The sequence below is a fragment of the Mus caroli genome, chromosome 13 (genome assembly GCF_900094665.2).
Source record: "Mus caroli chromosome 13, CAROLI_EIJ_v1.1, whole genome shotgun sequence".
NCBI classification, from domain to species: Eukaryota; Metazoa; Chordata; class Mammalia; order Rodentia; family Muridae; genus Mus; species Mus caroli.
In genome coordinates, this window is record NC_034582.1 from 16,101,020 (window position 1) to 16,128,507 (window position 27,488).

General features: G+C 40.2%; 1 protein-coding gene across 2 annotated transcripts in view; it reads left to right on the top strand.

Moving 5' to 3' along the window:
- Positions 1–27,488, top strand: part of Aoah (acyloxyacyl hydrolase) — a 202,897-nt gene that overhangs the window by 42,927 nt on the left and 132,482 nt on the right. For both annotated transcript variants that reach the window (XM_021180609.2, XM_029468428.1), the window contains exons 3-4: positions 2,185–2,251; positions 13,061–13,160. In XM_021180609.2, coding sequence (XP_021036268.1) covers positions 2,185–2,251; positions 13,061–13,160 — 167 coding nt within the window. The remainder of the gene's footprint in view (positions 1–2,184; positions 2,252–13,060; positions 13,161–27,488) is intronic.

The window sequence follows — 27,488 nt, forward strand, 5'->3', positions numbered from 1 at the left end:
ACTCCATCCTTGGAAGACTTTCTCCTCCTTCCTGGTCCCCTACTACTTACCTAACCTCTGTGGTTATTGAAAGTGAAATACGTATACCTAAAGTTTAAAAGCTGACATCCACATACAGAATAAAACATGCACTATTTGGGTTTTCTTGGGGGGCTGTAGGTTACATCACTCAAGAAAATTATTTCTAGCTCCATGCACTTATATAAAAATTTCATAATTTCATTTTTCTTTGTAAGTGAATAATATACCATTGTGTAAATGTACCACATTTTCATTATGCATCATCAGTTGATGGATGTCTAGTCTGTTTCAAGTTTCTGGCTCTTATGCATAGAGCAGCAGTGAACATGAATAAGCAAGTATCTCTGTAGCAAGATACCAAGTCTTTTGGGTATACTGGCTAAGAGCATTATAGCTGGATCTTGTGGAACATCAATTTTTAGCTTTTTTAATAACCTCCACACTGATTTCCATAATGGATACACCCATTCACACTCCCACCAGCAATGAATAACAATTGCCCTTTCCCTACATCCTCACCATCATGTGCTGTTATTTATTTTGTTGATCTTGGCCATTCTGACTGGGATAAGATGCAATATCAAGTAGTTTTAATATATATTTTCTTGATGGCTACGGATGTTGAACATTTTGTGTTTCTCTGCCATTTGCGTTTCTTTCTTTCTTTTTTTTTTTTTTTTTTTTTTTTTTTTTTTTTTTTTTTTTTTTTTTTTTTTTTTTTTGAGTATTCTGTTTAGGTCTATATACCATTTTAGAATTGGGTTGTTTTCTAGATGTTCAGGGTTTCAGTTCTTTGTATTTTCTAGATACTAATCCTCTACCAGATGAGTAATTAATAAAGATGTTTCCCATTCTGTAGGCTATTTTACTCTAATGATGGTGTCATTTGCTGTACAGAGCTTTGTAGCTTCATGAGTCCCCACTCATTGTTGTACTTAACACCTGTGTTATCCTTGTCCTGTTCAGAAAGTCCTTTCCTGTGACAATGAGTCCAAGTCTATTCCCTACTCTCTCTTCTATCAGGTTCATATCTGGTCTTATGTTGAGGTCCATGGTCCATGAGTTTTATTTTGATATAAAGTGATGGATATTTATCTATTTGCACTTTTATGTGTGGGAACATTTTTTTTAGCAGTATTTGTTAAGAATGCCATCTTTTCTCCAATGTGATTTTCTTCAACTCGTGAAAACTCAGGTATCTGTGCCGTGTAGAATTACATCTTGGTCCTCAATTCAATTCCATTGATCAATGTGTCTGTTTTTTATGCCAATACTATGCTGCTTTTATAACTACACCTCTGTATTATAACTTGTAATTCTGTTATTCAGGATTCTTTTAACTATCCTTTGTCCTTTTGTTTTCACATGAAGTTGAAGGGTTTTTGCTTTTTAATTTTTGTGAAGCATTGTGTTGGAATTTTTGGTGGGGATTGTACTGAATCTGTAGATTTTTTTGGTAATATGGCCATGTTCACAATATTAATCCTACCTATCCCAAGCAAGGGAGATCTCTCCATCTTTTGGTGTATTCTATCATTTCTTTCTTTAGTGTATTTTTTTATAAGTTTGGCATTCATCTACTTGCATGGCTAGCATTACCATATCTCATTTTTGAGGCTATTGGAAAGGCCTCAAATCAAGATAGTTCCCCTGATTCTTTCTCAATATGCTTGTCATTCAACAAAGGAGATCTTAGCCAACATTTTATATTCCTTGCTACAATAAAATGAAATATATAATTTTATAAGAAACTAATCATTTTCAAATATCTGCAGAAAAATAGTATTCACAAATATTCACACAATTATCTTATGGAAAGGGTTATTTTGTTATGGGTCTGAGTATCTTGCCTACATGCATGTCTGTGTACCACTTGTGTGCCTGGTGCTGGAGGAGTCCAGAAGTGGGTATCTCATCCCCTAAATCTAGAGCAACAGATTGGTGTGAGTCACAATGTGGATCTTCTGCAGCCATTGCTCCGATCCCCGGAAGTGATGCTTTAATAGCCACGGTAACTTTAAAATTACTGAAAGCTAATACTTAAAGCCAATACTCAGTCATCATTAATCATTTAGTCTTAGTTCTTCATAGAGATAAACACTGACTCGTGTCCTAAACTATGATAACACAAAGCATTCTATTTACCATTCTTATTTTTCTTAGAAAAGCTGTTCTTGAAGACCTCCTGCTATTTCTTGGTTCAGACATTTGGCTCAGACATCATAAAACTGTGAGTATGGTGTATAGTCATATATGAGCATAAACAAAGAGTGTGGAAATCTGGCTCCGTTTCTTCCCAAGCACTTTACACACAAGATTTACAGATAGCGCCACCAACAATAACCCCGTGGTATCCACTGATAAAGTGGTGGACTGACTGTCTCTGAGCTCCCAATACATACTCTGCTCTCTTCCAGTAGCTTTCAGCCCTTTGTCCTCCAGGGTTCCTATCCTCAGTGCCTCTGCACCATCCTTGTCTGTTTCCTTGTTTTCCTTTTCATTCTTTTCCTTCTGTTTTGATCACTTTTTGCAGCACTGGATAGGAGAAGTCATGTTCATGTTCATGACAGTCTCTCAACAATAAGCCATGTTACCCAACTTGAGGTCACAGTGCAGTCACTGGCCTAGGCCATCCATCACTAATCCTACTAAAATGGCCAAGTTAATAGTAAAAACGTAGAGAGGGAGGTTTGTTCAATGTGACCACACTGGGAAGAGGAAAAAGTAATTGCAGCAATGCTCTCCAGCTAATCTTCTGTTCTGAAGTGAGACTAAAGTTTAAATAGAGGCCCAGAGATATGAAAATCTAAGCCATTGACCCATCATTATCTGGGCTTCAGTTTCATTCTGCAAAGTATTCTAACAAGGGGTGAAAACTGAAATCTCTTTTTATAGGAAACAAGGTTCTCTTCTGGCTACATCCAGGCTTCCAGGGTTTTCCTTTTTCCAGCATGGGATTCCTAGTGAAATTTTCATTATTGGGATCCATTTTTTTTAAAATAGTCTGATATGATAGTAAGATTGAGGGACACAAGTGTCTCTTCAGAATAACTTCATTTCTGCCATGCTATATCTATGTATGGTTTTCTTATCTTGGTGACTTTATTTACCCAGTGTGAAGTGAATTATATAATATGCACACAAACCCATGCCACAAACAAACTCTAGGACTGTGACAGTCAACTGAGTCTAACTTTATAAAATCTTTTATCTTGCCTACTCCCAAGAATATCATCTTAGGTTCTGTGTTCATCCTTCTATCAATGTACTTTTAATACACACACGCACACACACATATTTACACGGCAGCAAGATGGCTTAGCAGATAAAGCAAGTTACCACATAAACCTGACCACCTGAGTTCCTGAGACTCAGATAAAGATTGAAGAAGAGAACTGATTCCACAAAGTCGTCTTCTGACCTCCGTACCTGTGCCATGGCACACATCTTCCTCATAATGTACACATAACAATAATAATAATATAATCATATGTATACTATATTACATAATATGTATTATGTATAATATTTTAAAGTATATATTTTTAGTTTTTACATGGTTTCACATTTTATATATGTCATTTGAATGTCTGAGATCACCAATATAGCTGTCATCACTATAGCACATTCATTCTGTGTGATACTGAATTGTGTCTCTAGGGTGCTATTTATGCACTCACTCACTAATGGCCATGCAGGTTGTTTTCTGGATCCCTCCTTGCATATATGAGTATTTCTATAATGAATGTGTCATTAGCTTGAGAGTTGGGTATATAATGGTGAAGCTCAAAAGACAGTGTCACCCCCTACAATAGCATAGCCTAGAGCCAGAGAAGTTTAAAAACAGAAACTTAAAATCAAACAGTTCTGAGAGATAATCAGTGCTCCTTGTGTGCACCTGTCTCTATTAATACTGAACTCATCTGTTATTAGAAATGGCTTATTCTAGATTCTGGCTGTGAATGCAGCAGGAGCCCTATTCTTTATCCTGTACCCCAATTATTGTCATGACCTACGAATTAAAGTCAGGCCAGTTGTCCTTATATTTCAAAATCTACCAATTTACAAGGCGGGGGGAAATGTGTTTTTAATGGAAACGTAACTATGACATCCCCTTACATAGTATTCTTCAAGATCTGCACTTTCTTCTTATGATTTTGGCTTCCTATACTAGAGTCTTCATGAACTGGTCCTAATAGCCTATTCAAACTCATCCCTTGCTACTTCCCAGTATACCACATTCTACAGTGTTTTGCTCACACTACAGGCCGGTTCTGCCTAAAGACTTTTACCGTTGTTTCCTGTGTCTTCTACATCTAAAACCCAGACACATCACTCTACATTTTTGGTTCTTGGTTACCTCTTCTGGAAGCTTCCCTGATCCTCTCCAAGCTAATATGGACATTCTACTCTAACCACATACAAGAAAATTAGCGCGCGCACACACACACACACACACACACACACCAACAGCATGCTGTGTGAACCTCCAGAACAGCAATTAGGACTTGTGTTTATAATTCAATTATCACTCTAGTTTGAAACGTCTAGTTTCGTTGTAAAGTTAGTTATGTCAGATGATGGTTTGCTGAGCCACACAGGTGAAAGGATGTCTTGCTAAAGCAAACATGTGAAAAACTATTTTCCTGAAGCAGGTGCAAGTGAAAGGATGGTTAGATATAGCAAGCATGTGAAAGGACCCAGGATGAAGGACTATAAATATGACCCCATAGACAGTGGGAGATGAGCACTGAGCTTTGGTTTTGTTTGCTCCGCCTTGCTATTCTTTGTTAAAGACAAAGAATATTGGCTCGCCTTACATTGAACTCAATTTGTGATAACTCACCCAAGAACTGTTCATGAGATTGCTGCAGCGGCTTGCCACACTGTGGCCTCACCTCAGTCCAGTTAGCAAGCCTGGCAGTTTCTTCAGGATTGAACTACAGCTATCTGGTGTTTGTTTGCTGAAAGGACTGGACTTTAGTGCCTGGTGTCTGCCTGCCTAGAGGACTGTTCTGTAGCTGCTAAGTCGTATTCAGTGTTTGCTACAGGACTGAACTGCGGCCAAAGAAGTTCAAGCTCACCACACAAAACTATTGCTGAACAGGTTCACTTCCCCCAGATCCTAATAACTTTTCTCTTCCACTACCTCTGCTGGGTGGTGGGCTAGAGGAAAGGTTGAACCCTTATTAAAAGTAGGTTCTAAAAAATGTATGCCTACATTACAGAGTTCTGAGTCCCTGACTAGCTGACAGCTCTCAATGACTATGACTACATTTTATTAATTCTGTGTATATTTCCAGGTATTTAGCAAAAATTCTGACTATATAAATGTCAAGAGAAGAAGGATGGAATTAGGGTGGAGGAAAGGAAGGAAGCAGAGAAGGATGAAGGCTAAGACTGCTTTGGAGAAATACACATGCAGTGAATGGGTCTGTCCACCACTTGTTTGTCCATAAATGCCTAGCACACTACCTGTGCCAGCTATGGCTTTCACCAGCACCCAGTCAGCACTAGCACCTGGTCATCTCCAGTGCCCTATCAGTGCCAGCATCCTATCAACAGCAGCATCCTATCATTCAGTGCCAGCACCCTGTCGGATCTTGAACCTTGTTTTAAATAGTCAGAAACTGCTTTGAGTTGATTTTGATTCGGGTCCTGAAAATGACAGCCTCATGATTTAATTTTACCTGAATAGCTGCCTTCCAATATTAAATACATTTCCTGACCTGGAGGGCATTCTTCCTATTATCCCATACAAGTCAGTTCTCAATAATTCATGGACTAATTATGTAGCAATTACATTTCTATCCATAGCCATAGCCATGGGATTCTGTAAAGAGGGAACCTAAGAAACAAGACATTCCCTTTAAAACTTGCCATTCAGTGTCTTGACCTGTTCAAACAAAACACCTGACAGTGGAAATTTTAAAAAACAACAGAAATTTACCACTCATGGATCTAGAGACTTGAGCTACATAATCAAGGTGTCATTAGATTAGATGCCTGGGAGGGTCCACTCTTTGCTCCATAGATACTGCCTTTTTTCTTTCTTTGTCATAAGACAAATTAGGCAAACAAGTTCCTTGAGCCTTGGTTATAAATGGGCACCTATTCTATTCCTAAGCAGAGTCTCTCCCTACACTCTCAATATAATTCATGAAGGTTAGGTCTTAACAAGTAAGTTTTGGGAAGTGAATATTAAGGCCATGACGTGCAGGAAGAGACTATTTTTATCTGCCTTATAAGTAGAATTCCCATTTAAAGCAGTATCCAGGTGCATGGTCTCCTGTCTGCTCCTGACCTCCTCTGTTCTCAATGGCACTTCAGAAAATCCAGCTGTTGCCTCTCTTAGTCTCATCTTGCTTCCAGGTACTCACTGTTGCTTCCCTATAAGTCACAGACCCTGCTTTTCAGGTGCAGTAGCCTTCAGAGATCAGGAAAGGACATTTTCATAAGAAAACTAAAGAGCAGAAATTATACTAATTATAGCATGGCTTAAACATAATAGCTTTTATTGACATAAAAAGTAGAAAACATTGTAACTCCATTCTTCACAAAATAATTACAGAGTTGATTAAACTCAAACTGGGTATACTGCCTCACACCTGTAGTCCCAGCTCCTACAGAGCAAGGTAGACTCCCTCTGTGAAATCAAGGCCAGCCTGTTCAACAAGTTCCAGGTCACCCAGAGTTACATAGTGAGAAAAGAAAAAACCCACAATATTCCCCCAGAAAAGGTAAGTTCATGATTAAGAAGGTGATTTTTTTCTCTGGGCAGGGCTTACCAACATCAATAAGGATGTGCTGAGCCCTGAGATTTCCTCAAGTATGGGAAATCCAATTGTGCAATTCGTGAAAGTGGAGGACCATTTTTACCTCATCCCTATTAAAAAGAAAATCAAAGGTTCACAATAAAGATCCATAAGAGAGTGAAGAAAGACACCCAAGTGCCTGCTGCAGGCACTGCTATGATGGATGAATGTGTGCTGGAGAGATGGGAAAGACTGTGTACATGGTGAAAAGAAGGAAAAGAAAGCAAAGCCGAGGGTTTGTACACAGTGGAGAAAGGTGGAGACTTGATAAGAGCATGATGAGATCCTGGCCCAGGACTGGTGCCACCAGCCATGTCTGAGGCCATGGTCCTGCTGTAACTGGAGTCCGTGTTGTAGCCCAAGTTACCACCAGAGCCCAAGGGGGATATTCATATTTGGGATGCCATTGGAGACTATATGGATATTTGAGGGCCATACTGCCTGGGGGAGGGGGGAGGGCTAATGCTGATCTGAGTGGCCTGCACTGCCACCTGAGGCCACAGGAACATCCAAGCCCATGCTGCTGGTGGTGGCCATGTCTGGGTCTATGGTCCTATGGCAGCTGGGGTCTGTGTTGATGTCCCAAGCCCAGGTTACCAAGCAAGGCCATGAGATGACCCTGGTCTGGACTGCTACCATAGGCACTGTGCTGAGCTGTCCCCGTCCCTTGCCTGGGCAGGAGAGTAGTTCTAATCCTCACAGCTGAGAAACTAAGAAGCTAGCCCCAAGGGCGTAAGTGAGGGAGAGCTGGGCCCATCTCTGGTCTGCTGGCAGTCTGCTGGTCTTGGGCAAAGGAGAGACGCCCTTTCCTTCTTGCCCTTCACTGTCTGAGGCAGGGAAGAGAGCTGGCCTTGAAGTCATGAGAGTGGAAGAGTTGGCCTTGCCCTTCATCAGCCTCAGCCCTTGAGAGAACAGGTCTTGCACCTCACTGTGGCAGCACAGTAGAGCTGGCCCTGGTGGTGGAGGAGTGAGGGACCTGGCCCGAAAGGTGTGAACTCAGGAGAACTGGCCCTGCACTGTCACCTAGACAGCACAGTAGAGCTGATCCTGGTGGCAAAGACACAGGCGAGCCTGTCCTGAGTACTTGAGAGCAGGAGAGTTGCTCCTGCCCCTTGTCAGCTGTGGCATTGGGTGAGCTAGCCAAAACAGTGCTGGAGAACTCATCCTGGTAGTATGGGAGCAGGAGAGTTGGCAGGCTGACCAATTCAGCTATCTCCCAGACCTATATCCAGGGCTCTGAGTTGGCACATCCCAACATCCATCCCATCTATCGTCTGCAGGAGTACTTGAGAGTGCTGGTCCCACAGATCCAGAGCAGCAGGATCTCCATGACACTGGGCAACAACAGACTATCTGAAAGGAGTCCCCATGAAGATCCAGTATAGATAGTGTAGCAGAAGCCAGAGGCCTCGAAACACATCAATGGCTCATTGCAATGAACATATGCAAGTAAAGATGTGTGGACAAGTTGGTATACTGTGTGATACCCGTTGACACATGGCAGCTTCCATGACAGGACTTTTTTTTAAATTATCATTCTACTTTTCTTTTCTTTTGAGGAAGGGAGTTTGCAAGAATGAAGGGCAGATAGAAAAGAAAGGAGAGGTGAGTGGGATTGGATGCAGGATATACATTTCACCAAGAATCAATAAAAAGTTGAGAAAGAGAGAGGAGAGAGAGAGACAGAGACAGAGACAGAGACAGAGACAGAGACAGAGAGAGAGAAACTGATCTTCAAAATGAGGCAGGCTTTCTCCCCCTCCTGTTGCCCTGTACTAGCTCAATTAAAGGGCTCTTTTCAGGAACTCCTGCTCCCAGACATCATACTTCACCTCTGCTCCTTACATTCTTTCTGCCTTCTCTTCTGCGTAGCTCCCTGAGCCTTGAAGAGAGGGGTTTGATAAATATATTCCATTTAGGCTCGAGTGCTCCAGGGTCTCTCACTGTCTTTACATCGTCTGCTCATGGGTCTCTGTGTTCATTTCCATCTACTGCAAGAAGCTTCTCTTATTAGGATTGAGTGATGCATTGAACCAGTAATAGCAAATGTTTAACAATAATCTTTAACATAAATGGCCATAACATGAATGAAACGTGTAGGCTGATTGGATACAATTAATGTTTTCATCCACGAAACTCACAAAATGAAATAGGACATCCAAAAATTTAAGAGTTAAATGTTGGAAAACTACCTACCAAGCAAATAGGAGTGGAATCTAAGCTGGTCTGATTCTCAAGTCTGATAAACTGGACTGCAAACTAAAATTAGTCAAGAGAGATAAAGATGGCCACTGCATATTAGTAAAAGGCACAATTCATCAAGATGATATAATTATTATAAATATGTATGTACCGACTCATGGGTGTCCAATTTTTAAAAAATTGAACACTAAAAGTCATAAACTGCTATGTGTCCTAATACAATAATAAATGAACACTTCAAAAGCCTCACTCTCACATTTAGATATGTCTTCAAAATTAAAAATCAGAAATGAAATTTTATAAGTAAAGCACACTACATATCAACAACATTTATTATATATGTATATATATATGTGTGTGTGTGTATATATATATATATGTATATATATATATATATATATATTCCATGCCACAAGTAGGAAATAAACACTTTTCTCAGGAATATGAAGAAGATGCTCCAAAATTGCTCACAATAGAATCCACAAAGCAAGCTTTATGCTATACATAATAATTGGAATATTTCCCTGCATCTTACAAAACTACGGTGGAATAAAACTAGAACTGTTAGCAGTGCCAATCTCAGACAACACATAAATACCTGCAGACTGAACAATACAGTTTTAAATAACCAATATGCCATGGAGGAAAATAAAGGACGAATGTATTTTAATTCCTAAATTAAGTGGAAATGAGAGTGTAGCCTACCAGAACCTCTAGGATATAGACAAGGTAGCTTAAAAAGAAAGTTTGTGCCTTTAAATGTTTATATTTCTTAAATATCAGAGAGTTCTAAAAAAAATCTAATGTTATACATCAAGGGTCTAGAAAACTTAGAAACCAAATCCAAGTGCAGCATACAGAAAAACTAAACATCATCGCGGGAGAAATTAGTGAGAGAGAGAGAAACTGAGATAACAAATAGCATTATGCAGAGTTGGTTCTTTGAAAATATTAACAAGGTTGACCAGTCTGTAGACAAACCAAAGGTAAAAGAAGGAATGGCCAAATTGACACAACGAAAGACAAACAGGAAACTGTCACAACAGATCTCAAAGGAGTCCAGAAGATCACAGGAGAATACTTTGAAATCTTACATTCCTAGACAATGGAAAGTCTACAAGCTATGGTTAAATTTCTAAATGCATATTACCTACCAACATTTAATGCCTGTAGACACAGTTTAGTAGATACATAACAAGAATGAGGCAGCTATTAAAAGTCTCCCCTAAAAGAAAATCCCAGAACTAGACAGATTCATGTTGAATTCTACCAAACGTTTAAGGAAGATCTGAAGAAAACCCTTTCTTAAATATCATCTGTTCCACAACGGAGTTGACTAGAGTTAACCTTCAAGTCCTGTTACCTACCAGTAGCAATTCTGATCTCCCACTTAGATCAGTCTCTATGCAATGTTTGCTAATTTCCTCAACAAATGCCTCATGCACCATATTGGTCTTTCCATGTCCTGGAGACTCCATTTCGAGTTAGGCTTCACCTCTACTACTTCATGTGCAGTCTATTCATGAGTCAACACTCCTAATCTGACTCTGCTATTCATTGTCAGACCTTGGTGTCCTTCTAAGGTATTGGCAAACTTTTATGACTCTGTAGCTCTTATGTTGTGCATGTGAACAATGCCAAGTTCTGCCAGTTTAAAATTTATTCCTGGCTCCTTGTACCACAGATGTAGCAGCATCTAAGTAGAAGGCTGAACCTAGAAAAAGTATTTCCCTAGTCTGCCCGTGTTTTCAGGATACTAACGTGAAGTCTCTAAGTTTCATATGTCTTCTTTTAAGAGGAATTTGCATTGTTACACCATGGAGCTTTTAATAGGTGCAACTCTTACCTTTCCCGATGCCACTATGAAACTCATAGTGTATCTTCAATAGTGTTATTCTAACAATTCAAGATGCTTTGTCAACAACCACCTTGTCTTCAGCCATAAACTTTCTCATATTCCTTTATTCACCACCAGAATATGTTCCATTCTGCTTTGAACTCTAAGCCTCCCTAAGTGAAGAAAGTAATCATCACGCCACAGCCTGAATGAAATAATGAAATTTCTTCCACAAACCAATGTTTTTTATTACTTTTGAATTCAACCTTACTCAGATTTGTTAAGGGATATACAAAATCCAGCCAGATTATTTTCTAGAATATATTATAAATTACATTTCATCTAATTTCAGGTAGTACTTTTTCCTCTTTGGAGCCTTATAAATAGAGTCCTTTCTGACTTAAGCATTCTTGTCATTTGAACTCTCATAAGAATTAGCCGGTATGCTCTGTTTACTCCAGCCTACAGCTCTAACCTCTTCTAAATTTCTACTATAAACAAGTTCAGAAGGCCTATGAGCTACATAGTTGGGAAGTCACAGTAATAAACTCACTTCTCCATAACAATTTTCTATGTTAGTTACTTTTCTAGTTGCTCTGACCAAATACCTGGCAAGAAGCAACTGATGGGAGAAGAAATTGTTTTGGCTCAAGATTTGAGGGGATACAGTCAATAACTGCAGTGGAAGCATACGTCGAGGTCGTGTTGCATCTCCAGTTAACAAGCAGAAGTGGAAATGCTAAGGACCATCAAGCTTTGTCCCTTACCCTCTCTCATTAAGTCTGGACCACTAGATAGCACCACTCTGTGACCTCTCTGTGGATGTCCTCATGGAGGATGCTTCTCCTAGATAGCTTTAAGCACACTAAACTTGACGATGAAGATGAACCATTACATTTTATTGTAGCTCCTTTGAATCCAGACACAACCTTAGTATTGGAAGATGACTGTGGTATGGCATCCGCTAGAAAAAAAAAATCAGCAACAATGTTTTTCATTTACAAGACTAAGAGATATGTTTAATTTAAAGGAAGGAAGAGGTGGCTAGGCAGTGGTGGCACACACCTTTAATCCCAGAAGTTGGGAGGCAGGGGCAGGCAGATTTCTGAGTTTGGGGCCAGCCTGGACTACAGAGTGAGTTCCAGGACAGCCCAGGCTACACAGAGAAACCCTGCCTCAAAAACAAAACAAAACAAAACAAAACAAAACAAAACAAAACAAAACAAAACAAAACAAAACAAAACAAAAGGAAGAGGTGATTTAGATCGTTATCTAAGTGGAACCATACTTTTGGGCTACTTTGTTGAGTATCTGCCATCTTTCTTCATCCTAATCCCTTGCAACCTCCCCACACTAGGTAGGTGAGAAAGAAGATTAGAGGAGAAAGGGGTTGTAGATCTCTTTAGACTACTTCCTGCTGATTAACAGTGTTGCATTCCTTCCTGCAAGTCCAATCTTTGTCATCAGGACATCTCCAACAAGCACTGAGCAATCCAGCAAACATCAAATGCAGCAGCAGAAACCAGCAGCAGCAGGGGAGCAGCAGCCACCGCAGCCCCTCAGAGCTCTGGCATTTTTATACCCTCTCAATGGTCCCCAGAATTCAAAATGTAAACTGTCTTCAGCTGGCAGATTCACGTCCCTGCCAGAACACAAGACAAATCATAGTTAGCTGTTATGGACGATCTGAAGCAGTCTTATATCCCGTACTTGGGTTAAAACAAAAACATATTCACATAACATAACTGAGTTTTTAGAGAAACCAAAATTGTTACTAAATTTTAAGAAAAACAATTTTAAGTGTATAAGACTATGTATAGCAAAGTAGCTTTCCCTATTGGGTCCAGTAGATTCTAAATGTTCCTCCCATCTAATCATATTCTTTCTGTTTTTCCTTTCTCAGTATTTTTGTGGCTTCTCCTGAAAATACTAGCATGTTTTCTGAGAGGCTAACTCACAGCTCAGGGATTGTGTGTACTACCTTGTTCTCAGGACCTTATATAAGAGGCAGGAGCGAGGAGTGTTGTAGGAAATCACAGTCCAGGAGATGTACCAGGTGAAATTCTGAGGCCAGGTTGTGAGAGCATCAGAACCCATCCTGGGGATTTCACTTTCTCTGAAACAGCTTCTGCTTCCTAATGCCTGCGAGATCTTAATAGCTTTGCTTTGCTCCATTTCCTGCCAGACTGGGTGAAGCTATGAAGGCTGATGTGGTGTGCTATGCTCTGGAATTTTGCAAGCGGGATGCTGTCCAACCACAGTGTCATCTCTTCCCACTTCCCCAGGTGAGTGGGCTTGGCTCTGAATGTCAGTTTCCAGGAGCCCATAGGCACATTGGAAATGTGATAAAGGGAGACTGGGCTTCATTTGCACAGTAGTTTGTGGACTGGAAACTTACACTACCCTCAGTGTCTAAGGGTTCCCTTCTTTCCACATCCATGTGTTTGGTGCCATTTGTATCATGATGATGGCCTTCCCGTCTGCTATGCATGAGGGCTACTGGTACTTAGATAACAACTGTGTATCCTATCTCCTTCCTGACAATGTTTATCAGATGATTTCTTCAGTTAATCCATCTTACTCCATCCTTGATGACTCTTCCCATTAGAAAAAGTCTAGGATATTCTACTATTAGCAATAATCCTGAGCTGTATTGGTGATAGATGGAAGAACCAAATAAATAAATGAGAGATTTAAAATTATCTTTACCCCTCAAAAATCAAATGAATTACTCTTACAGGACAAACAACTCATCTCAAGATGTCCAGAACGTTTCAGGGATCAGTACTAAAATTTCTACATCCTAAGAAAATCTGGTTAGCTGGTTGCTCTCATCCGAGCTTATCTATCCTTACTCAAAAGATGACTATAATAAAATATTACCCTCACAACTTTCTTAAGTAAAACAATATATATATATATATATACACATATAAATATGATCAGCATGATACCAACCATACTATACACAGATAATACATTAAAATATTACTAAAATGAAATCTAATAAGATTATTGTCACTGTCATGATTATTTGCGATGATTTGTAAGAATCTACTGTATCATATCATTTTGGACAACTTTTAGTTCTATTGTGGTTAGCAAAATCTAGGGTTCACTACTGCTCACCTCACCTCCAAAAAGAGGGAGGAAAGGGGAAGGGAGAAAGAGAGAGAAAGAGGGGCATGCCACAGAACTGTTTTCTTGATCAAGAACAATTGAAACAAATGCCCAGGATACATGCTTCATGCTTCTTCTGTGATTGACTGTAAATGAAAATTTCCTAATTCCTCCAAAGAAGTTGTAGATGCCACTGGTTTCTAGAAAAGTAAATTTTAAGTGGAAAAAAGTTCTGGTGGTCAAATAGCATGTAAATATTGCCTTATCATAACCAGGATTTGATATTGGAAGAAAGCAATGTATCTCTCTGTAGAAAGGCAAACATATTAGTCAGCCTGTCAGCATCATGACAAAATGCCTAAGAGAAGCAATTTAAAATGACGAAAAGCTTGCCTGGGCTTATAGATCAAAGGTTTCGATTTATGATCACTTGGCTCTGATCATGGGCTTGCAGAGGGACAAGACATCAAGATGCAAAGTTGGGAGGGGGCGGGGCAAAGCAACTCACTATGGTGACACATAAGCAGAGAGGGAGGGGGCCAGAAGGAAGGTTTCCTCTCTCAAAGACCCTCTTCCTTCAACTAGATTCTACCTCATGGGTTGTCTTCACTCTATAGTAACCTGTCAAGTTATGAGCTCATTGATAAGTGGACTCATAGACCTCATGACTGCGTCATGTCTTTGATGGTCCAACTCTGAGCATTACCTTGGGGGACAAAGATTTCAACTAACAAGTCTCTTTCTGAATTCAATCCTAACAGCAAGTGATTTGGGTTTTAGTGACATCCACAATCACCATGATGTATATGAATCTTATCCACAGCAATTCACACAACGTTCAATTTGATCTGATCGTACAGAACATACCTGATTTAAACATACTGTCTGCAGTTATTTTATACAGCAGATTTCATTTCTTTGTCTCCCCCAGTTTAACCTCCTGCTTTTGCTTGTGATGCTGGGATTTGAACCTTGCACCTTTCACATGCCAGCCCTCATCCCCCTTTTTAGCTGCTGTCTTAGGAAAATTTCAGCAAAATTTCCTTGTTGCCTGGGACCAAACAGGAAAGATTTCATCTAGAAGTGCTCAGCTTCCACTCAGGGGAATTCTGGGGTGCTGGTCAGCCTGATAGCCCCCCTGCCCCCTGCAGCTTTCTTCATTCTCCTCAGGGACTGCTTCAGGCCCTCTCCCTCCACCATAAATGCCTATCACCAGTCTCTATTTCTGCAGATCTGATCCAGAAATACAGGCTATTCCCTCCAGATTCACAGTTTTCTGCGTTGAACTTTTCATTAACATCAATAACTGTCATGCCCTAGTGTTTGCCACAGACTCTGGGGGAAGAAGCTATGCTTCATCTTGTCTAGTTGTCTATGCAGTCCTAAGACACGGGCTCCATTAGCACCTCTTGCTCACAGGGAGGAAGTGGGACACTGAAGGCTTTAGTAGATTGCTGCATGTCACCACTCTTGAGCAGAAGTAGTCCTGCAGCTTTGCCATGCCCATCAAAGATGCAGCTGGTGTCTCCACACCGCTGACACCCACCACATGGGTTTCTGAAGCTGCTATGTGTGTTTCCAAAACAACCAACTGGAATCCTATCACCAGGAAGGGATAGCATTAAAATGTTCACGTAATTTTTAAAAAATTAGATTACACTGCAGTTTTAATTTCCTGATAATGTTGTGTGTCGGGTTTGTTGTTGCTGCTTTGTTTTGTTTTTGAGGGATTTTGTGGGTTTTGTTTGGTTGGTTTTTTTTGGGTCTCTTCCTTAACATTACATTTTGTAAATGTAGCTTTAAACAACCATGGTTTTTTTTTTTGTTGTTGTTGTTGTTTATTCCCATTGAGTTCAAATCACTCATACAAATATGCAGCTAAAAAGAATCTTTAGCCCCCAGGCTCTCCTGTGACAATTCTGTCAGTGACCCCAAAATAGCCATTACTCTGAAATGCCACCATAAATCTGCTCTTTTATATAAAACTGTATTCTTGAATTTCATGTTGGTGGAATTATTCAGAACAGATAGATGACCCTCAACTTACAATGGTTAGATCCCTAAATTTTCTACTTCATCATGGTACAAAAAAAAAAAGAAAGAAAGGAGAAAAGAAAGGAAGGAAGGAAGGAAGGAAGGAAGGAAGGAAGGAAGGAAAGAAGAAAGAAAGAAAGAAAGAAAGAAAGAAAGAAAGAAAGAAAGAAAGAAAGAAAGAAAGAAGAAAAATGAAGTCAGCATAAATTGAATTCTAGATCTTGAATTTTCATTTATTTCTGTGACTATGCCTCCCAGTCGGCTATGCAATCATGAAAGGAAACAACCTATGCACTACTGTACTTTGATGCTAACAGATGAGTACATGGTGTTTTCATATCTCCTTATGTCTACGAAGCACCCATCTTTATGTATACAGGACACTCAGCCCTGAATTATAAAGCAGGTTTTGGTTTAGACATCTTTGCCCACTGTAGGTACATAACAGTGCCTTGAGATGCTTAAAGTGATGAAACTAGGTTAGAATGCTGAGTAGGGTAGGGTATTAGGTCTATTCGCATTGCAAGCTCATCCCAACTAACACCTTCTCTATAAAACAGTTCCCGATGCTCCACCTTAAAATGTTAATTATCCTCTTAAGCACCATCACAAACTAACTTCTGGTCCTTACAATGTACTAATGACTGATGCAAGTGTTTCCTATGCATCAATTCAGTTAATCATAGGAAGTAGGTATTGTCCACATTTTATAGACTATGATAGTAATTATATGGATTTCCTTATTAGGATGTAAGTGCATGGGGACTGGTTTGGGTGTAAGTGATTGGTGGCGGGGGAATGAGAGAAGGGAGAAGTAAAATGTGCTGGTCCGCATTGCGAAGACCACAGAGATAGTCTTTAGGAGTGTATTTCATCACCCTTTCTCTTTGCACTCAAAACACATAACAACTGGCACTTGTGTGTATGTTTGTGTGTACAAAACCTGCCACTCATGCCACAGCTTACAAACTAACATTCAATTGTAGCTCTTCCTTCCCCAAATGCACCCTCTGGGATCCTCAGTCCAGAAACTCCCAGACCAGTCTCAATTATAACCACTATAAACGTGCTACAGGCACCTTTTGAATTTACCAACATCCCAAAGGTACATGCAAGTTTAACCTCCCCTTGTCCCCTGACGCCAATCCACATTAAGAGAAAACTGCATTTAGATAGTCCATCTCCACCATGTCTAGGGATCTAGGCCCTTCTCATTTTCTGCTGGAGGAAGAGCACTGTCTTAGGAAGGAGGCAGACTTCAAAGGAGCTTCATGGTGAATTCAGTTCCGTTGGAGCCGGGAGCTCTCTGGCACTGAGGGGATGGATTTGGGTACACAGGAAGTTCTTCTTGGATCTGCTTCCTCAGAAACTGACATACATTGTTATGGGGAGCAGTGAGTCTGTACTTAAATTATATGAAAGTGGCATGTGACAAATTCTTGTGTGGCTGGAAAATAAGCAAGATGCTTTAAGACTTAATTTATGTGCAAATATCTGCCATCTTCTCTAACTCAAATTCTTGGGCAGCACAGACTTAGGGCTAAAATCTCCAGGACAAAAGTAGAACTCTTTCTGAGATTTGGTCCTCAGTCACTTCTGTCCTGTGCATGTGACAGTGCCCTTCTGCTCACAATACTGCACTTAGCCTGTGAGCTCAGGCCACACTCTCAGATGTTTGTGTCTACTTGCCCCTAAGCTCTTCTTTTTAAAGTCAACTTTCTATTTTTTAGCAGTTTGGTTTTTTTTTTTTTTTTTAACAGTAGCCATAATTAGATCTCTCTGGGTGCCCATTAAGGAAAAGCCATTTCTCTGGTCTAGATGGTGCTCTAATAGGTCAAACTAAGCAAAACATCACCATCAATCCAACTGAGCTGGTCAAGCACAGGGTGAAGAGAATATTCTCCACAGTAAGTTATGCTAAGGTGAGAGGAAGGAAGAATTGCCCCTATAATGAAGTAATACACATTTCCTTTCCAGAAACCCCGCATCTCATGACATCACTACACTATAGAGCTGGAACCATCCATGAGGCTGGGTTAAGCCTGCCAGTTTTTCTGAATTACTCAGAAAATTCATATTTTTATTCCCTTTTTCTTCTTTTGGATTCTTGCCAAGCTTGGGCATGCTTTCCCAGACACTCTGGGCTTCCTCCCTCTTTCCTGAAGCTCCCCACCCTTTGTCACACAGCATGCTGCTTGTTTACTGACTTCCAGGACTAACTCAAGTGCCATGGCTTTATCTCGTGTCTTCTCCATCTCCTTCCTCCAGGCAGCTCCCAAGGTTTACAGCTTGCTTGCCCGAGGCTTTTGTTTTTAGTGCTTCTTTCTAAACCAATTCTCAAATTCTTTAGTTAACAGGGCTAAAAGCCCTCAGTTTTCTTGGTAATGTATGGTATGCCAGATTGGTATCCCCAAAATTTCTAGTGTCAATATCAAATTTAGCAAAATTGCTAGAATAACACAGAGGATCCATCCCTTAACTGAATTCAACATATTATTCTATTATAAGCATAATATCATTTAGTCAAAACTGAAGAAATGGCTTTATTTGCATGACTATTAGCTAACCTCCAGGCTTGACTAAAGATATCATTGGTTTTCTCACTGGCATCCTATCCCAGGATCTCATATTGGTACACATTGCATTTAGTTCTTATGGTTGTTTGAATAAGAAAACCTACCAAGTCCAATTTGTGTTATCCATATACTTATTGAAGCATGGTCAATCTAGTCTAGAATTCTAAACTAATAATACATGTGGTATATACTGAGAAATAAATGTATAAGAATCACTGCTAGGGAATGGGAGGTGATCAGTGGGAGGAAGACACAAGAGTGAAGTGGGGGTGGGGGGGATGATGGTCACAGTACATTCTATGTGTATATTAAAGTTCCTTTCCCTCTGGTTCTCTCAGACACACCAGGTAGACCTCAGCATCTTACATTTTCTTCCTACCACAACCTTAGAATCAGCCTTTTCTTTTTTTTTAAAAAGATTTATTTATTTATTATATGTAAGTACACTGTAGCTATCTTCAGACACACCAGAAGAGGGAGTCAGATCTCGTTACAGATGGTTGTGAGCCACCATGTGGTTGCTGGGATTTGAACTCAGGACCTTCGGAAGAGCAGTCGGGTGGTCTTACTTGCTGAGCCATCTCACCAGCCCCAGAATCAGCCTTTTCTATCAAGAAACTCTAGCTTCTTTTTGTTGTACAATGGTATTTAGAAGCCAAGATTCGGACACTTTAAGTGTCCTTTGCTCCTGAGATCTCGTTGCTTCTAGACCTTCTCAGTGGAGTGCCAAGCAACAGTGCAGAAATAGACACAAAACTGCAATGGTCTGTTTCTGTCCCTCTTTCACATATGTGTTTATTTATGTCTGTGTGTTGAATTCATACAAATCTCTCCAATTTTCGCAGAGCCAAACATAGGTATTTATTTCCGAACATATTCTACCGATAAGACTGAAAGTCTCAACTCAAGATATGTGACTTGTGAGTAGGAAGTGGACCCAGCTTCCCTGTGTTTAGCTTAGACTGGATCATGTTCAGAGTGGTGGTTACTCAAGGCCAGAAGCAGCTTTGGCTTTATTTATAAGGAAATACACTGAAGAGCTTAATTTTCAGTCATTTTATACAAGTGTACCAATGTACCACACTAATCAGTCTACTCAGCCATCTATCCATGTAGTCATGCTTCAAGAAGCATTTCTTGAGAACTTACTACATACTTGGATGTTGATCCTGAGATCCTGATATCTCTTTATACCATCATCAGTAGCCAGGATAGTTAGGACTTTTGTTTCATAAATAAAGACTTATAAAAGGTCTCTTAGCTTCTAAATAATACTCTTTTCCTTTAATGCAGCCAATTCTTGATGTAAAAGGAATTACGTAGAGCAGTATTCCTCAGGCAATAGAGATGCAAACGGTGGTTGCAAGGGGTAGCTAGGAAATATATAGAAGAGAACTGACAGTTCTTTCAAAAGAGTTCAGGGAGGAAAAGGAGCCTGGGAGGAAGGCTGAGCACTTCCTCTCTGTCTTAAGCAGGAGAGCTGCCTGCTGCGCTCTCCCACAGAAAGCCAGAGATCCTAAAAGGAGAGGAGGAATCGCCCTCTGTCTCCCTCACCACACCTTACCTGAGTTGAGGGGGGTGGTCCTTTGTCTAAAAAAGTCACTTAGCTCCCAGTTTAGAGGATACTGTATCCTGTAGCTCTGTGTTAAGGTACTTCATCTTCATCCACCAGCAGCCAGACCACTCTGATTGAGAAAGATCTCCTTTCCGTCTCCCTCACAACAGCATCTTAAATCTTTCACAGTCTGGAGGTGAGAAGACATCTTTCCTCCTCACCATCTCATTTCTGACTCTGGTAGGCTGGAAGCATTTTGCAATGTTTGTTGGTGAGCTCGACCAGATATGAAGGGCAGTGCTAATGTATGTTTGCTTCCATGTAAGGATTACTCCAATCTTGGTAGCATATCCCAAAGTTCAAAATGGTCAACTTACATTAGAATGGGGAGCAGGTTTCAGAAGTAACTATGGGGCCACACCTCAGGGCCTACGGCCCAGCATTCTGATCCATGAACATCACTAAGTGTCTTCCTTGGCACTGCATCTGCAGGCTACACAGCTTCTGCTGAGCACGGAAAGGTGAAAGCAGTTGGTTGTACTGGAGCCCAGGTTTGAAAGCTGCTGTTGACAACCTGAAAGCATTGTCCCTTGCAGCATCCCTCTTTTTGTTTGTTATCTGCTAACCTTCCAGCTATCCAAAATCAAATGTCACTTACCCCCATCATCCTTTCCCCCAGCCATTCCTTGATTTCCACTCAACCACGAAGCATTTGTCCAACTCTTTCTACTCCTTTCTAGAACTTAGCCAGTGGCTTCCTAAGTATTAAATGCTGGACTATGAGGTTGTGAGGCTGGGGCTATACCTGCCCAGGACTCTGTCTCCACTGCCTGGCATAAAATGGCACAGGAAGGATACCCTTATAGGTATATATTAACTAAATTGGCTACAATTTGAACCCAGAGTTATCTGCAAGATATAAACACGCAAGCTTTCATGTTGTTCATATTTCTCTGCTTCCTGCCCAAACTTGTTGGTGTTGACACCCCATCACATGGCTTTCATTTTCATAGACTCAGTGTGGCCCAGGAAATATCTCATTGCAGTCTTATATGTGTGACTTCCTGTGGCTAAGCTCCCAGAAAATCTATGAGTATTTATTCTTCCCTTTCTAGTAAGCTATTTTGACCCAGGCCACAGTTCCACCTTGGTAGCGTATATTCTAGCTATTTCCCTGTTGTGGCAGCCAGTGCACTGGGAAGCCTGCACTTAACAAGAACTTTCCGAGGGCATATTCTCAGAGCTGCAATAGCTCTTGGAATCTAATAAGTATTCAGTAAATGGCGACTGAAGAAATGAGTCCATGGATCAAAAATAAAATGAATTGTCAAACTGCCTATTCACAACCAAAGACTTTTCTAGTAATCAGCAATTGTTCTTTGTTCTGAATCAAGAAAATGAATCTCTGATTCTATTTGTGTGTGTGTGTGTGTGTGTGTGTGCGCGCGCGCGCGCGCGCACCGGCTTGTTTCTGTATGTCTTTAATTCATGTCCATTTTCTTTTTTTTTTTTGTAATAATTATTTTTATTACATCTTTTCCTCAATTACATTTCCAATGCTATCCCAAAAGTCCCCCATACCCTCCCCCCTACTTCCCTACCCACCCATTCCCATTTTTTTGGCCCTGGCGTTCCCCTGTACTGAGGCATATAAAGTTTGCATGTCCAATGGGCCTCTCTTTCCAGTGATGGCCGACTAGGACATCTTTTGATACATATGCAGCTAGAGTCAAGAGCTCCGGGGTACTGGTTAGTTCATAATGTTGTTCCACCCATAAGGTTGCAGATCCCTTCAGCTCCTTCGGTACTTTCTCCAGCTCCTCTATTGGGGGCCCTGTGATCCATTCACTAGCTGACTGTGAGCATCCACTTCTGTGTTTGCCAGGCCCCAGCATAGTCTCACAAGAGACAGCTATATTAGGGTCCTTTCAGCAAAATCTTGCTAGTGAATGCAATGGTGTCAGCGTTTGGATGCTGATTTTCTAAGACCCAGTCTCTCATGTTTGCATATGTCCCTTCAGCACTGTGATCAGGACTTACCATCTTATGATAGAAGCCGAGAAAGAAAATGAATTAAATGTTCTCAACAGAGTCCCTCTGTCAAAGAAACAGAATCAATTCTCTCTCAACATCTCACTCGACAATGCATAACACCCTCCACCCACCCACCCATGCACACAGTCTAAAAGATAATGGCCCTAACCCCAAATGAGACAGAATCATTTTCTCTGTTCTGTTTGATATTTGATGACCCTCTCTGGCTTATGTTTGTTTTGCCGTAACTGTGCATAGTGTCTGAGCAGGATTTTCTTATGCATTGAAATGATGAAAACATACACTATTAAATATGAAAAACCTAGATATCTGACCATCAGCACTGGAGTTTCTTCATGTGTAGTAGCTGCTCACTACTGTTGACAGAATATTAGAAAATCCAGTGATCTTTCTAAAAGGTAAAGAAAGAGCAATTTACAACCCTTGTCTTCATTTGGTTCCTTAAAATTCTAGAAGAGGTAAAGTGTTTCAAATTAAATTAAGCCTAATTAACTAAGCCCATGGCTATGCCTGAATGCTCACTAGACCTTTGGGTACTATAGCACTAATCAAGAGCATATTGAAAGAAGCCAACAGGTTTCAAGACATAGATGGTGACATCTTTTTTTCATTTAATGGACATTTCTAAAAGCTGTTACTACACAATATGTACACATTAGGGGTCACTACTAAGAGACAATCCACCTTGGTTTATCAAAATCTCCCATATGGTTTCCAGTGCCCTCATTTGACATATGAGGAAACTGTTGAGGAAGTTGTTTACTGTATGTTTTAATCGACAACATTAAAACTTCCCAAGGATGTTTAAACACCCATGTCTTTAAAAACAGTGTAATAGACAAAGAAAAGGCATTTAGAAACAGAAGGTCAGCCTAAAATAGAACAGAATGCGATGTCCAGAACTAAACCCGAGTGTGTTTTAGATATCTTTGTATTAACACATTTGATATCAGTGGTAAGACATGGGCTCTTACATCTTAGAATTAAATAGATGTGATTATGGGAGTGTGCATGTGTATGTGTTGGGGGGCATTCAGCTGCATGTTTACTTGTTCATGATACCAATGCAAATTCCAGATAATCTGAAGTTTGAATAAGAAAGATCAGGGCCATACCATAAACAAAAACAAACAAACAAACAAAAACCCTGAGAAGTTGTACATATATTTTGTGACCAAGAATTCTAAAAGAAAAATATTAATATATCTACCATATACACAAAGTCAAAGGACAGATGGAAAACTTGAAACATGTTTTTATAATATGCCACACAAAGACATGTTTTTCTATGATCCAAAGCACTATTAAAAATCAGTAAGAAGAAAAATGACTAAGGGCCACGAACAGATCATTCATAGGAAGAAAAAAGTTCAAAGAGCCAAAACTTAAGGGTAAAGATTCATTTACTTTTTTTCATCATTAAAAAGGCAAAAATTGAAAATGGGATTCCCTTTGTCCCTCATGTATTTGCTGCCACCTAAGTCTTTGATGGTCATTAAGCAATAAGTTATCTCAGAAATACCAAAGGCCATTAAGCTAAACTGCTTCATAAATATTTGAGGTGTAAGTCTGCATGTGACACTGAGCATAGAACGTGGTTGGGACGTGGCTCACTCCTCAGTCTTTTCTCTGATCAACTGAGGGATCTCCCTGGAGAAGCCAAGATAGATTTTTGTTGTTGTTGCTATTTTAAATCCAGATTTGGAGTCTTGGAGAATTTATCCATTAAGATTTCCTTAAAGGCTTATTTGGATGCCAATAAACTCAAGGAAATGTTAACTATCTTGGAAGAAAAACAATGATACAAATAAGTTACCCCTGACTTCATGTATATGGAAAAAAATCAGGAGAAGCCAGGGAGAAAGTTCTTATGTGATGTTCAAGATATTTTTTAAGAATTGTTTCATTGTTCTGGCTCATGATTTTGGTGAGTTCAGTACATGGCCAATTGGCCTTGCTGCTCTAGGTTTGTGGTGGAAAATCATGGCTGGAGCACGCAGTAACACCATATGATGGCCAGGCTGTCAAAGGGGCCTAGAAACCAGGGTCCTGCACTCATCCCTTTCAAGAATATATCCACAACCACCTAAAACCACTCACTATATTCCAAGTCTTTAGCACAGTGCTCATTAGGATATTCTATAACTAAATGTACCAGCAGTTGATTACAAGTCTGAATAAGTTACTAAGTACTGCTCATGTCACGGCGTAAAATAGAAAACATTCAAGAACCAGAGGACATAAGGGGAGGTCACCAAATCTATAAAATGAAATGGTAAAAAGTAAATCCCAGGTAGTCAGTGGTGGGGCACGCCTTTAAGCCCAGCACTCCAGAGGCAGAGGCATACAGATCTCTGTGAGTTCAAGGCCAGCGTGCTCTACAGAGCAAGTTCCAGGGCTACCCATAAAAACTCTGTCTCTAAAACCCAAAAGAAAAAAATAAATCCTCACCTAAATCTGAGGAGTAAAAGTGTAGTTTCCATAACCATTGTGTATACATTACTGGAAGGCATTATTATTTTTACTTAGAGTCATTGTGTATACATTACTGGAGGGCGTGATTGTTTTTACTTATAGTCATTGTGTACGCAATAACGGGAGGGCGTGATTGTTTATAGTTATAGTCACTGTGTACATATTGCTGGAGGGACTTTAATTTCATGTAAATAATAAAATGACAACAACTCCTGAAGGAAAAATGTTCCTCTCTTATTCTTGAGGACTTCAGGAATGAAAACTACCTCTAAGGAAATGATTTTCCTCTTTAGCTCCCCAAAGCTCATCACCATAATAAATCTGAGTCGTTGTAAAAGATCTTTTGAGCTTTAGAATGTTAATGACTTCTGACCCTTCTCTTCTACACCCGAGTTCTGACCGGAAGTTATCTCCTCCGGGAAATGTATTTCTAAAGCACCTAGCAGAGCCAGATCCTGTGTGATACTTCCCCCTTCTGTTCAGTCTACCTTTCTACCACTTACTAGGAACGTATTAAGTAATCATGTCATTACTTAACATCTGTCTCTCATGCAAATAAAAACTCCATGAGAAGAGGGATTGTCTAGCTGTGCCATTTCCAGCAACTTCCTAACACAATTCCTTTAAGATATTAACCTCTCAACAGCTATTTAGTGACTGCAGAGCAGGGTAGAAAGGATAATCCCCTCTGGGCCTCCATGGAGATCCATACCTTAGTACCTTGAAGCTTAAGTATGGTGCATTTTATGGAAAAATGAAACTTTTGAATGTGATTTCGTTAAGGATCTCTGGATAGGGGGATTATCTTGGATTATCTGTGTCCGTCCAACATAAGCACAGGATTCTTATAAGAGGCAAACATTAGGATCAGAGTGAGAAAAGCAAATGTAACTATAGGGGTTAGGGAGATAGCACAGTTGGGAAATGTAACCCCTAGAATGCATGTAAGGCCTGGCACAGTAGCATATAACTACAATCCTGACACTGCAGAGACAAGAACAGTGGTTCTCTGCTGCTCACTGACCAGGAAGCTTAGTCTAACCAGTGAGTGCCACTGAATAAGAGGCCTTGTCTCAAAAGCCAAGGTAGATAGCTTCTGAGACCAAAGTTGTCCTCTGTCTCTATATGCACAGGTGCACACATACACATATACATTCACATAGAAGAAAAGAAAAAAAGAAGTAGAGAATAAAAAAAAGAAGGAAAATGGGTCAATAGAGGCAGGGAATGAAGTGACAAGGCCATCAGACAATATGACAACACTGATAACTGGAAGAAGTAAAGAAAAGAGACATGCCTTGCTGACACCCTAACTGAGCCTGGATTTCTGACTTCAAAAACTGCAAGAGAATAAATTCTCATTCTTAAACCACAACGTTTAAGGTAATTTGTTACAGTACAAGAAAGAAAGAAAGAAAGAAAGAAAGAAAGAAAGAAAGAAAGAAAGAAAGAAAGAAAGAAAGAAAGAAAGAAAGAAAGGGAGAGGGAGGGAGGGAGGNGAAGGAAGGAAGGAAGGAAGGAAGGAAGGAAGGAAGGAAGGAAGGAAGGAAGGAAGGAAGGAAGGAAGAAAAGGAAGGAAGAGTCAGGGAGATAGGTCAGCTGGTGAAGGTGGTAGTCTCCAGCCTGATAACCCATAGTACCCACATGGTAGAAGAGTTGAACTGACTCCAGCAAGTTTTCCTCTGAACTGAACATGTGTACCACGGCAACTTCACCCATGTGTGTGTGTGTGTGACACACACACATGTTAATAAGAAAATTATAAGCATACAAACTGCTTAGTTGTCTAACACTAGGCAAAATTTATTTAACAATTTGAGGGCAAATAGAAAAATGGCATCATCATGATAATAACAACAACAACAATAATAATAATAACAAAAGTAACACTACTGTTATAAAACTATAATGGAACATACAGTCTGACTGTCCTGTTCATTTTTATCAGAAATCATTGTTTAGAGAACATGCCAGAATCCTATCAATATGGGTAGACCGTAGAGTTGTACTGGAGAGCCCTGTGAACGCCCAGACAGTACTGCAGAGGAATCAAAGGAAGCAGAGATTGCCAGTGGCAAAGCCTTTAACAACCTCTTTGGCAACACTGGGTCTTCATGGTCTCATCTACAAAGGGAGGTTGAGAAATTGTTTTTTCTGACTTTGTAAAGTTTAGTGATAAAATATATGCCATCTTTTCTACCAAACAGGAAGCACCAGGGTCTGCAAAATGGTTCTGTGGGTAAAAATGCTTGCTGTGCAAGTCCGATCCCTAGCGCTCATGGTGGAAGGAGTAAACTAACTCCCAAAAGTTGTACACAAACACACACACACACACATACACACATACACACACACACACACACACACACACACACACACACACACTGGACCCATATACACAGAATTAAACATTTTTTTCAAGTCATGAAAGTGGGGAAGACAATCCATGACAAAGCAGAATTCAATTGTACTGATTGTTATATTACCTATTTTCTCATTGCCGTGCTCCTCTCTGAGGAAAGAAGGGCTAATTTTGATTTGTGGTCTGAGAGGCTATAGCCCATCCTGACAGAGAAGGAGTGACAGTGGGAGCATGAGGTAGCTTGTCCTTCTGTCATCAGTCAGGAAGCACACAGAGAGAATTGAATGCTGTTGCTTAGTAGACTTTTCCTTTTGCTTTAGTCTGGGACCCTAGCCAATAAGAGGACGCACCTTCACTACTCAGTTAAACCTCTGAAGAAGGGTCCTCACAGACACGTGGAGATGTGTCTTCTGGGTGATTCTAAATATGGTCAGGA